Source organism: Sinocyclocheilus grahami, unplaced genomic scaffold, assembly GCF_001515645.1.
Source record: "Sinocyclocheilus grahami isolate Dianchi unplaced genomic scaffold, SAMN03320097.WGS_v1.1 scaffold16.1, whole genome shotgun sequence".
NCBI classification, from domain to species: domain Eukaryota; kingdom Metazoa; phylum Chordata; class Actinopteri; order Cypriniformes; family Cyprinidae; genus Sinocyclocheilus; species Sinocyclocheilus grahami.
In genome coordinates, this window is record NW_015505195.1 from 3,008,109 (window position 1) to 3,021,302 (window position 13,194).

The 13,194-nt window shown below is 37.9% G+C and overlaps 1 protein-coding gene across 1 annotated transcript; it reads right to left on the reverse strand.

Moving 5' to 3' along the window:
• Positions 1-4,317: 4,317 nt before the first annotated feature.
• LOC107548688 (protein ABHD17A) lies at positions 4,318-13,194 on the reverse strand. The gene is made up of 5 exons (XM_016229479.1): positions 12,853-13,194; positions 11,653-12,026; positions 10,410-10,604; positions 8,887-9,066; positions 4,318-7,439 (listed from the first exon to the last, which is right to left on the reverse strand). The coding sequence occupies exons 2-5, from the start codon at positions 12,018-12,020 to the stop codon at positions 7,214-7,216; spliced, it is 969 nt and encodes a 322-aa protein (XP_016084965.1). The 5' UTR covers positions 12,021-12,026; positions 12,853-13,194; the 3' UTR covers positions 4,318-7,213.

Sequence of the window (13,194 nt, forward strand, 5' to 3'; positions counted from 1 at the left end):
TGAATGATAGGCCTAACTGCTTACTCTATCTGAAAATACACGATGGGCTCTTGTAACCGTTTAGCTTTCGTTGTGTTGCCCTGGAGACAACGTTTTTTTGTTTCACCTCTTAATAAATGTTCAGATGAGTTTGGTAAAATGCTTCTAAAAATGTCAACCCAGGAGGAGAGGGGTGTGTTTCTAGCCATCTCACATGCTTGCTGCCCACTCAGAGACGGTTTGATGAGTTCCCCACCATTGTGTAATGGAACCCAACTGTTAACGGCACAGGACATTTAAAAGATTCCAGAGTTTTGTGCAACACTGGACTCATTCCAAAGAACACAGCGAAAGCATTCCAGTGAACAACATGGAACAACAATGAAATGTAAACAGTAAAATCACAACAGATATTCTGTGGTGATGAATTACACGGGTTTGTCAGAGTGATAAATTCACAGCGTTTGTTGCAGATGTCGTCTGAGGTTTATTTAAAGTTTGTATATCTTAATGTATGGTGACAGGATGTTTTAGATTAATGAATGATGTCAGTCTGTGTAAAGTGATTAAATGAAACTGACAGACTACTGTAAAGCATTACATTTAAGCATAAGTATATTTAAAAATTTCACAAAAGAGCCACAAATTGCAATATATATGTATATATTTACGTGTGTATAAATAAAATACATAATCTGTTCATAATCTATATAAAGAGTCAAACCAAACAGAATGTTTAGTATTCTACACACTGCAGTCACACCAAAACTGAATTCTGTGCAAAGACAATGTTGATTAAAGTTAATCATAATCATAGCCAGCAGCTTTCTTCTTCACAAACTCGAGTCAAAAATACTAAGAAAACAGACACAAGATAGTTTTAAATCTTTTTTTCTCATTATTTTTCATCTAGCCTAGTAATGTTCTTAAGTTACTCATGTTACTTTTGTTCAACTCATGCTTGCAATCTATTGTGAGACAGAGTGCTCTCAACTTGAGAGCGCTCAACAATGTTCAATGTATCTGAATTGGGCTGTTTAAAAAGCTGAATTATTTATGCAGATGTGTGGGGGTGTAAAACGACAGAATGATTTTAAAAATGACAATGCCTCAAAATCATATCACACACAGAGAAAATCATGAACGGGGCAGATGTGGCAGGTGAATTTTTTTTTACTGCTGATGAAGGCTAAGTCTTCGAAGTTATATTACATCCACGTGAAATATGTTCCAGGTCAATTTGGACCACAATAAATCGACCAAACAAAGCTAAATATGAGCAAAGCAGAACCATATGACACCGTTGGCCTCGGGGGCCGTAGCTGGTCTTGGGAAAAAATGCTCAAGACCATTCAAGAAAAATACACACAATAATAACCGTGACAAATGCAACATGTAATATTCCAGCTTGGTTGGTTTCCATGAAAAGATCTATCTATTTTCACAAGCACTCTGGGATATGTTTGTATGTTTAGCAGTGTGGTAGACACAGGCACAAACACAGTGAGGACTAAACACATACTTCTGATGTTTTCCCCCCTCCACAGTGAGACTGCAGCACATATTTCTTTAATGGCAAAGAGATGCAGCCCTCAGATGACAGTGAAGATATGAAACACTGTAATGAAGTGCAAACACATATTTTGTGGCTGTGGTGTGGAAGGAAGAGTTTTACCAATGATGCTAATTACAGCATGTAGTAAAAGAAAGTCAGTGCAAACATCAAATCGCATATGAATCAAATATAAAATGTGCTGCCTTGTTAGTGTGCTGGATCCCACTGCTAAAAAATTATGTTTTTTAAAAAAAACTGTTTTTTAAACTGATAGCTATTCTAAAATCTACTTCCATCATCTCTAATAAAGAGCTTCATCTTTATCTGACAAATGTAAATATGGCACTAAAAAGTGGAATGTGAAAGAAACTATGCTGTTTATGATACTTTTCATATGATATATTCACATTTGTCAGATCTGGTCTATAGATGAAACTCTTTATTTATGTCCCATACAGATTTATCATGGAAATGCCCTTCCTGATTGCATAAATAATGCTGGAAGTAGCTTTGAGAGTAGGTATCAGTTGAACAGGTTTTAGCAAATCATTTACGTTTGACGTACAACACACTAACGAAGAATAGTTTCTTTCACATTTATGTCTAACAGAATAGTTGATTAGCCATTTGAATGTGTGTCCCAGTGCATTGAGAATGTAGTGAGTGCCCCCTAGTGGTCGGATGTGAAATCTGCACTGCATCTCCCCCTAGCAAGCCTCAGGCAAACTGCCATACAAACTCAAGAGTCAAAGGAAGATATAGATAAAAAAAACAGTCAGGTCTCCTGAAGCTACCAATGATAAATGTCTTATTTTCGTCCAGTCATCTATCTACATTTGGAGTGTGCTGAAATAAAGACATACAATCCCCTAGCAAGCCTCAGGCAAACTGCCATACAAACTCAAGAGTCAAAGGAAGATATAGATAAAAAAACAGTCAGGTCTCCTGAAGCTACCAATGATAAATGTCTTATTTTCGTCCAGTCATCTATCTACATTTGGAGTGTGCTGAAATAAAGACATACAACTACAAAACTTGCACTGCACCGACAATAATCAACGAGTTAGGCCTAACATAGAATGTGCATAAAACTGGAAATCTGAATTTTCAACAAAAAAAATTGTTGGCTTATTTTAGGCGTTATGTTGTCATGGCAACAAAGGTTTGTAAGCGATTTGTCCACATTAAAATGTGGTTGACATTTTGTGGCAATACAGTATTTTAACATTAACTGCTTGACCTCATTCACTTCCATTGTAAATACCTGTTACCAAATCAAAAATCCAAATCTATTTTTGTGGTAATCAACTTCATGCCCCATGTTGTAGACTGAGCCTAACTTGAATTGAACCCGGAATATTCCTTCAATGTTCCATGTATCTGGCATATCACATCACATCTCAAACTAATGTGATGCATTTGAATGTAAGCAAATTGGTATTGTGGGAATAATCCGAGTGTGATTCGACTGTAGAAACAAGGTTTTGTGTGCATATCCACATACATGTTCAGAAGTAGGCATGTGTGTGTGTTTAACAGAAGGCCTTAAATCCCATGGCAGTACTAATGCCTCTCGACTGTAGCTGTTACTGATAGTCTGGGTCATGCCAAAGCTTGCAGGGCAGTAATTAAAACGAGGCAGATAATTGGAGTTTTTTTTGTTACAGATAATAACAGAACCCATCTGTTGTTCCAGAAAGCCTCAGCGACTCTGTTCTCTCTGTACGCCCACATGCATACCCTCTTGTACTGGTTTGTTTTGCATAGGAAGATTCAAATCAGGAGTTTTGAGACCAGTTTGGCATTAACTGATGAATCTGAGGAGAAGAAACTGCAGCTAAATGATGAATAAACAAAACACGGCCAATGGCAACAGAGCGTTATCTGTCACGCTCACACATCAGAATGTTTCTCTCTGTGCCTTGAATTATAAAAGCCTCATCATTGATTGTTGGAACTTAATGTCTGTGCCACAGGAGTTGAGGATCACAATTTAATATGCAGGTGAGCTACTACCATCGTTTTACTATTCCTGAGGATGTTTGTAGCCCAAGGATTCTGGGAAACTCAGCCCAGCTAAGCCTGTAAAATATATCACCATATAAATGTGACGTTCCTGAGTGCAGTTATAAGAAAAGAGATTTACAATAGCTAATAATTCATAATTTCAAGTTCATATTAAACATGGATATCACATTTTAAAATACAAAAGAGACGTATTAAATGTGAATGTAAATGTATTATTCTAAATGTATTACGTCTTCAGCATACAGATCTAGCATGTTACATGAAAATAGGTTTACAATAATGATCAATTCATATGGTCAAGTTCAAGATTAAATAATATAGAAGATATTTAAATATAGTTAATATAACTGATATAAAATAAATACATCTGTGTGTAAAGGTGATGTTCCTATTAAATTACCAATTCATCACATTCAAGATTAAATACATCAAATATTATTTTAAAAATATGAAATAATTATCTAATTATAATGCATTAAAAGTAAATGTGTAATGTAATGTAAAAATCCATAAAATATTAAATGTAAATATTTTGCTATATAAATATGACACTCCTGTGCGATGTTAGGTTTACAATAATTTGACAATGAAATGATTATAATAATTTACAATAATTATCAATTAAGTTAAGCATATTAACCAATATATATATACATGTGTAAAACAATAAATAATATATTGCTATATAAATTTGATGTTCCTGTGTGCTGTTACAAAAAAAAAAGAGAATTACAATTATCAGTTCATAATTTTTTTTAATTTTGGAAAAGGAAAAAGACAATTAAAACTAAAAACAACATTAGAATAATGCATAAAAGGATAGAACAGTAACACCCCAATGACTCTTGCTCCCGATCCATTAAGATTAAAAAAAAAACAGATTCTCAAACCTCAAGATTAAGCTTCTCAAACAATGTTATACAGTACGTACATCTGATAGTTTTAAAAAGACATTTCTATAACTTACTTTCTTAATAAAAAGAGTTGAATGTGTTGGGATGGAGCCTCTGGGTAACTCCAGCCCCACCCCAAACCAGCGTCCTCCCCTCTCGTATGCACACACAGAGCATCCACACATCCAGTCTGCTGGCTCCAAGTCGATATTGCTTTGGCCCTCCAAACACTTGTGTCTTACAGGAGGTAAACACGCACCAACAGTCCACACAAAAACTTCCCCTCGCGTCATCAACAGCAGCCTGTATTGTGTGAGACCTGGCTCTGTCCAAACAGCCAAAGTCTGCCGCCTCCTCCTTCAATCAACATCTGAGCGCTGACAAATGGCAGTGGGTGGCCATTGCAACTCCAACACCTGTCATCTTTGGTTAGAATGGAGAAAGAACAAGCCTCTTGTGTCCAACCTCAGATTACATACTTAAATGCATGATGAAACATGGAACCAGATTTCCTGGAATTAGGTTTCAGATATTTATGTACAAACCAGTGTTTTCAGAATACAGAATGACTGTGCTTTGTGCATTAATGGGAGTCAGTTTAACCAGAGCACATAATAATAGACCAAGTGGAGTGGATGGATAAAGGTTAACCAGAAAAAAAGACAATCAACGGGATATCTACAGATGAAATTTGATGTCTAATCAACTCTGGTGCCATAAAATCAGTACTCGTCTAGCAAAAACTTACCCTGACAAGATATTGAAGTTAATGAATCTAATTAAACAGATTGTTGTGTGGAATCCAGAATGGCTGTGCAGCCCACGGTGTTAAAAGGGCAAGGATGGATTCCCGCCAGAAAGAGGAATCGACGTCTTATCTCACTGAAAAGGCTTGGTAGTCTTTGATGCATCGGAAAACAACAAAAGGTTGCAGGGTTCGGCCCTTTTAATTTCATTGAGATCGTTCAATCGAGATCTATAGCCGCAAGTTCCCTTGATAATTCAGTTGAAAAGCTTTGACTGAAAGAAAGACACCTTTGAATGATTTTGAATTCACGGCTAGTGTTTTTCAAAGCTTTTACAATCTTCCTAACCATAATACAAACTGATAACTTTAAGAGTCATAGTTGCATCCAGATCAAACTCCCTTTGAAGACAAGAAGCTTGACTAGAGACGGCAAAAATAGGTTTTAGATGACCTCACTGTTATGTCTATATTGCTAGTTATAATCTTTAAACCCACCACAGCTCAGAACATTACTTAGATGGATTAAACCATGTGCCACTAACTAGCAATTTGACATTGAATGAAAAAGGGAAATCCTTTATTATCATTAAGAAGAATCTTTAAATAATGAGCTCTGCTTTGAAATGATTTGCTTAAACATAATCAACAAGGAGACAAGAGTAAATATGCACAATTATCGCTTGAGTTCCGATTTGAATGCCAACAAGAGAAACATACCTGACGTCAGGCTACAAACGAGAAAAACTGGTTGCGAGTTGTGTGTCATTGCCACAGGGTTCAGAAGTAATTTGTGTTTTTACCTCTGACTGCTTCCTGTGTTGTGCGCATTAGTCATTCTTACACAATTAAAACATTTATTAACCCAAAACCCATTTAAAATGTTAATCTACTTGAGAATGAAGGTGGAAATGCTACGCCGAAGATCTGGCTTTAGGAAAGTCCCAACATGATAATGAAACATTGATCTTTCTACTGGCCCAACAGTTCAGAAACATGACGTATGGATCTGGACGTGAATATACACCATATCACGTCATCCCAAGTGTGATGTTTTCATTAAAATGTGATGATGAGTGAGCAGCCCTCCCAGTTTCTTTCACCTCAGGGTGCTATGGACACCCTCACATGCTGAGAAGAAAGGAAAGAGACAGTAAAGAGAAAAAAAATAGACTAATAAAGCTGCAAACAAAAGCCAGCATCCCAGCATTCGAGCTTTCCCTGCCTAGAGCCGTATAGATCATTAGGTGTCATCTCATCCCAAGCTCAGCTTTCACATAAAGGCAAAAACTCATTGGAAGGGAACATCAGTGCATAGAGGTCAGCATCCTGCAGGGTATATGAGAGAACAGACCCACACACCTGGGCACAAGAGCCATCCAGAGGAAGCCAAATGGTTCGAAGAATGAATGAAGATGCAGAGGTGGGCATCATTGCACCTGTGTAGGATGCTTCAAAACTCAATCCTGAAATTCTTTCAGGATTTATTTCATCCTACAGGGTCAGCAAGGCTAGGACATTTGCCAGGCTCTGACATTTAGCTATTTTAGGTTGCCTGACGAGAAGTGGGAAGTGAAAATCTCTCAGGCTGAGGCATCATGGGAGAAGCGAACCACTCAACTGACAAATGAATGCTCAGATATTGAGAAACAGCATCAGGTTGGAGGTACAGGACAGCGTCTGACTCTGGCTTATTTCCTTTGGACTGAAACCGGCAGAGGAATTCGTCCATCCATTCTTGCCCCAGAGTAATTCCACTTCCATCCCCCAGAGTTCCCATGAGCACACACACGTACACACATGCACGCTCACATGTACAAGGAGATGACAAACAGAGGGAGAAAAAAGAAAACACTTAAGAAAACAAATCTGAGCAGTGGAGCATCTGTCAAGCTGCCCCAACAGTAACGTTGTCCATACAAAACGGCAGCCTTCAATAAGTTACTGACGCATCCATCACATTTTGCTCGGACTGGGAGATGGTGGGATGACAAGAGGGAGACGGAGGAGAGCTTAGGCGTGTTGTGCGGCCAATTCCTGCCCGATGAAACGACGCAGGCGTTCCAGGTATTGGCTGTACAGTTCGATGTCATTGTGTCCGGCTCCCTCCACCCACAGCGGCTCCACGGCTTTGGGGCAGCGCTCGTACAGGGCCAGCCCGTGGGAAAAATCTATCACCTCGTCCTCCGTCCCATGGATGATCAACACTGGAGACGTGATTTTAGACACTTTCTCAATGCTGAAATAGGGACACACAATTGGACATGGTGTTAGAAGAAAAACAACTTCCCCAATACACACAGAGAAAAATACTACTTTATTAATAGATTGAAAAGCTAATTTCACACTTGACATATATGCTCAATGAAACCCCATAGATTAATGTCAGCTCCAACTAAATTTTCAGTAGCACGATAGCTCAAAATGTAGCCATTTCGAATTTACCAGTTGTATTTAATTTGTCATTTTTGATGATGTCACTCAACATTGTTATGTTGACTTTTTGTTACAGATATTTTAAATTTACTCTATAATTTAACAGCTGAATACATAATGTGTAATAGTAGTATATACATTACCTTTAAAATGTTTGGGTCAGCAATTTTTTTTCTTGTAAGAAATGAATGCTGTCATTCAGCAATGACCCCATTTAAACTGATCAAAAGTGACAGTAAAGACATTTATAATGATACATTTTCTTTTAGATAAATGCTGTTCTTTTCAAATAATGGTGAAAAATCTATCACAAGTGTCCACAAAAATAAGCAGCACGACTGTTTTCAACATTTATAATTAAAATAACTGTTTTTTGAGCAGCAAATCAGCATATTAGAATGATTTCTGAAGGATCATGTGACACTGAAGACTGGAGTAACGGTTGATGAAAATTCAGCTTTGCCATAACAGGAATAAATTACATTGTAATAATATTTCCCGATATTACTGTTTTTACTCTACTATTGTTCATTTTGGTCAGCACCAAAAAAATGACATACTCTAACTACAAATTTCTGAAGAGTACACACAAATACTTATAAATAATAACAACAATTACAAATTGTTATGTAGCTAACTACATTTTGTAAATTCAAGTGGTGCATGTGTTGTATGCATGTGTGTATGTGTGTGTGGGTGCCAGCAAACTAAACAGCTGCCTGCCAACTACACAGCAGTTGTGCGAGAACAGTGGTGGTTTTGACTGAAGCTGTATGGCGAGTTGGCGACCATGTGTTCTGCTACACTGGCACTGAGTGACACCAAATGTAGAGCCAACCTCCCTCACAGCCGACATGCAACAATGAAAATGATTGTAATGAAACATGAAGAAAAAAAATCCTTATTTCCTTTAACCAAGTGCTGAAGGTCTAATTCTAAGATTGAAAAATGTTTTGCATCTAGGCTATATATTTCAATGTGTGATAGTCAGATGCATTTTGTGTCGAAACAAGAAGCTCAGTATAATCTCCACCAGCAATCCACATCACAACCCACTCTTTTTGCTCTCGCCAAAACCAAAACCCAGCGAATTGCTCATAAATAGCAGCAATCTGTGCTGGCCATGACAAGGCAAATCATCAGCTCATAAACCAACTGCAATGATGATGCCCTGTCAAACCTCCAATAAAATGGTAATGACACACAAATAATTGAGGACAAATAGGAACCCAACGTTTTTTGGTACTCACTTGGGAAATGCGTCAAAGCAGTAAGTCTTCTTAGTGTCAGGGAAGGCCACCCTCATGCCAGAGGTGAGAGGGGAGTGGAGAATCACAGCCGCACACTCATATCGTGATGCCAAGTCCACCGTGGGCACCGTGCCAATGCTCTGTCCATACAGGATAATATTCTCCGGGCTGATGCCGTATCTGTTTGAAAAAGAGGAATCAAAAGCTAATTAAATGTCACATACCAAACAAATAACTGTCTCGTGTCAATGTGATTTGCAGCCTATTCACACCAAGAGCAGTATAAATTGCAGATTGCTGGCAAAAAATTGTGCTAAAACTATTCACACAGAGTGCAGTGTGAATTTTCATCAGCCTTTGAGTAAATTCGCATTCCTGAATGAAAACAAATTGTGCTCTGTTCATTTAGTTTAACGATTCTGGTTCGTATTCCACTTAATGGTTTCTTACAGATCCCATTAAGGATTATTTTCGCACTTTTAAGAAAGACTAGGCTAACAAACTAAAATGTTCAACCAATAGTATTATTTTAGGTTACATACGTTTTGTTTATGTTTTATTTTTTTGGTAAGTCGCAAGTTCAAAAGAACAGCATTTAAACAGAAATCTTTTGTTACATTATAAATAACTTTACGGTCACTTTTGATCAATTTAATGGGTCCACACAGAATAAACTATTAATATCTTTAAAAATATCTTACTGACTTTTTAACAGTTGTCTAGATTACACATTAAAGGGATAGTTCACCCAAAAATTTAAATTTGATGTTAATCTACTTACCCCCAGGGCATCCAAGATGTAGGTTACTTTGTTTCTTCAGTAGAACACAAATGAAGATTTTTTACTCAAACCGTTGCAGTCTGTCAGTCTTATAATGGAAGTGAATGGGAATCACGGCTTTGAGAGTCAAAAAAACATACACAAACAAAACCAAATTAAACCCTGTGGCTTGTGACGATACATTGATGTGTAAAGACACGAAACTTTCGGTCTGTGCAAGAAACTGAACAGTATTTATATCGTTTTTCACCTCTGATTCACGCAACGTTCAAACTGTCCTGAGCGCGTTCGCGTGTCTTTTTCTTCTTCTTGCTTTAAAGTAGATCACAGACTTATAAAAGTACCTATCTCTCAAACGGACCATTGACACTCTATCTACAATCTCAATTAGGAGCGTCAACGATCGTTTCGTGTCTTTACACATCAATGTATCGTCACGAGCCACAGGGTTTAATTTGGTTTTGTTTGTGTATGTTTTTTTGATTCTCAAAGCCGTGATTCCCATTCACTTACATTATATGACTGACAGACTGCAACGGTTTGAGTTAAAAGAATCGTCGTTTGTGTTCTACTGAAGAAACAAAGTAACCTACATCTTGGATGCCCTGGGGGTAAGTAGATTAACATCAAATTTTCATTTTTGGGAGAACTATCCCTTTAAGATGCAGCACTGTATAACCTGAACTCTACAACAGTCACACAGTTGTTTTGGTTGAGCCCTGGTATTGATTTCGTGTCTCACCGTGAGCGTAGAGCCTGCCACGCTGCGTCTATGTCTGCATACAAATTCTTTTCTGAGGGCTTCCCTGTACTGACCCCGTAGCCGGAGTAATCATAGGAGAATATGTTACAATTGATGCGAGTGCCCAGGCCAATATAGAAGCTGCTCATCTGGCCTAGATCCACTGCGTTACCATGGGAGAACAAGACAGTGAACCTGAGGAGAGAGACAGACAAAAGGGGTGATGGGATTTGAAGTATAAAGTCACTCTCATTACACTATTTCAAGGTCTGACTCAACATCCAAGTCAAGATGGATCCACAAAGAGACTTAATAACCTATAATTTTACTCGCTGAATCACTGGGCATGTTGGCACATTTGCAGTGAGCCTGAGCCCGATATGCTGCAAGGGAATGATTTCATAACGAACACGGGTGTGTGTGTGTGTGTGTTTGGAATCATATAATACCAGAGAATCCAAGTAATCCAGCGCCAAAGGAAAAAAACTGGCAGTGTTATATTAGAATTACTTGTATAGTATATTGTTTTATAGCATTTATTACAATTTATTTTTAAATGTTTATTTATTTTAGTTAGGTTCATATTTTAAGTTTCAATTTATTTTTTAGTTTTAGTATTTTATTAAGTGATTGTCTTTTTTATTAGATTGTCTTAACATTTCTATTTAGCTATAATTTTCAGTTTTAGTCATTTTAATACGTCAACATTTTTTCTTTCTTTCAGTTTTTCCATCAAATATTTATAAATTATTTCAGCTTTATTTCAATTAAAGAAAACAATTTTTAATAGTTTTAGTTTCCAACTATAAAAATCTTATATCAAAGCCAGACTTTCAAAAACAAATTAACGGGTACTTTGTGTAGTAAAGTGAAGACGTCCACAATATTGACCACAACAAAAAACAACTGTACTCATCCTATGAAAATCACCCTTAAAAAGGAAATAAAGCAACAAAGGAACAAGTAACAACAGTGGGAATAAAGTGGTGCGTGATAAAGAAAGAATGTGTCCAGGAAGGAGTGGCTTCTGGTAAAGATAGCAGACAAACTCAGAGAGGGAAGCAGGAAACGGGACAAAGGAAAATGGAAAAAGAATGAAGGAATGTAAATGACCCATTGTAGGAAAAGGGGGGGGTCCATCAGAGGAAACGTGACATTTTGAGTTCAACGTATATTATTGTGGGGGAAAAAAACAACTGTAAATTAAGCTCCTTCAATCGTAACTAAAATGCACCCATCCTACCTGGCAGAGGGGGCACAGCGGATATACATGCAGCCCACTCTGTTCCCCCTACTAGATCGAGTCAAGAACACTTCCGTGGCATCCAGTTCCCGTTGGGAATACTGGAATTCTGCCCGCTCTGTAAGGTGGAGCTTCCAGCGCCCCTCTCCTGTGGCATTCCCTCCCCCTACCGAACTCCCACCACCACCTCCCCGGGACCGGAGGCCCGACGTCCCCGTGGGTCCGGCAGGTACCGGCCCGGTCTCCAGATCAGGCAGGAGGGCATAGGTAGGCTCAGGAGGCAGGAAGGCAAGCTTGGCAGCGATACGGCTGGGGCAGGGGGGGCAACAGAACAGGCAGCACAGCTCACTCACAGAAAGGCCATTCATTGTCAGCTGCAAGAGAGATGACAGGAGATTGTGGTCAATACATATTCAACACAAACCATTTTATGGATTTTTCTACTCAAATTAATTAAGTTTCAACTGGGCTCTGTAGTATGGACATTATATTTGGAGTAATAATAGTAAATTGTATAATATATTATTATTGTTAAATGACACCACTGGCCACGTGATCTCAACATGGTGGGCGACCCTCTCAACATACAATAAAACAGCCTTCTCTAGAAGACTTATATGATCTCGTGCAAATGTACATAATTTGAATAATATTTCTCAAAAGTGCTGTTGATTTTTTTTTCTGTTTAAAACGTTTTTAAAACAAAATACTTGATAAATAACTAATTTAACATGTAATTTACGGAGTAATTATTTTATAAACAATACTATATTCAGGCTTCTTTTGAAAAAGAAAAATAAGACAGAGCTCTTTCTTTTCTTTAGATATTTCTTATGCAAATTTTTCTACCAATTCTTAAAAAGGTAAAAAGCTTCCAAAGTAAACAAATGGTTAATAAGTAATACCCAGGTAGAATTGACTCAGGCATCCAGTAAACCTATCTCCCAGCTATACCGTCCTCCCAGCTTAAAACTAATAGTCTAAAGTTACCTGTTATTTGACACTTTATAGACTACAAATATAAATAATATATATTATCGATATTGCCGGTTTAAGAGGCTCCAATAAAATATTCACCAGTGGTCACATCAGTCCCAACAGACCCGCTCATCGCTTACTCAACATTACACCTCATTTATTATTGTATAACGAACAATATATTGCTAACAAACACATTAATGTATATATTTGTCCACATACGTGTCGTTCTCTTGACCACAGCCGGATTTCTTGATATTTTCACACCTCTGTCGCTAAGTAGCTAGCTCGTAGTAAGGGGGTAGGGGGGAGTTAGCCAGCTAGCAGTCAGCTACGACTCCTCTCAGATAACAAATAAAGGCCAGGTCGCCGCCGCGGACATTTCTCATCCGAAAATAAAAAGCTGAGCCCTGCAGGAATAAAACTTGATTTCCGGTTTGTCGTTCCGAGTTGATTCCCGGCTACCGTCCTGCCATGTAATAATCTGCTGTTATAGGCTAATAGAGCTGTGTGTTTTTTCCACTCCAGTCAAAGATGTTTGTTAGCCTTCCCACTCTTCATTGC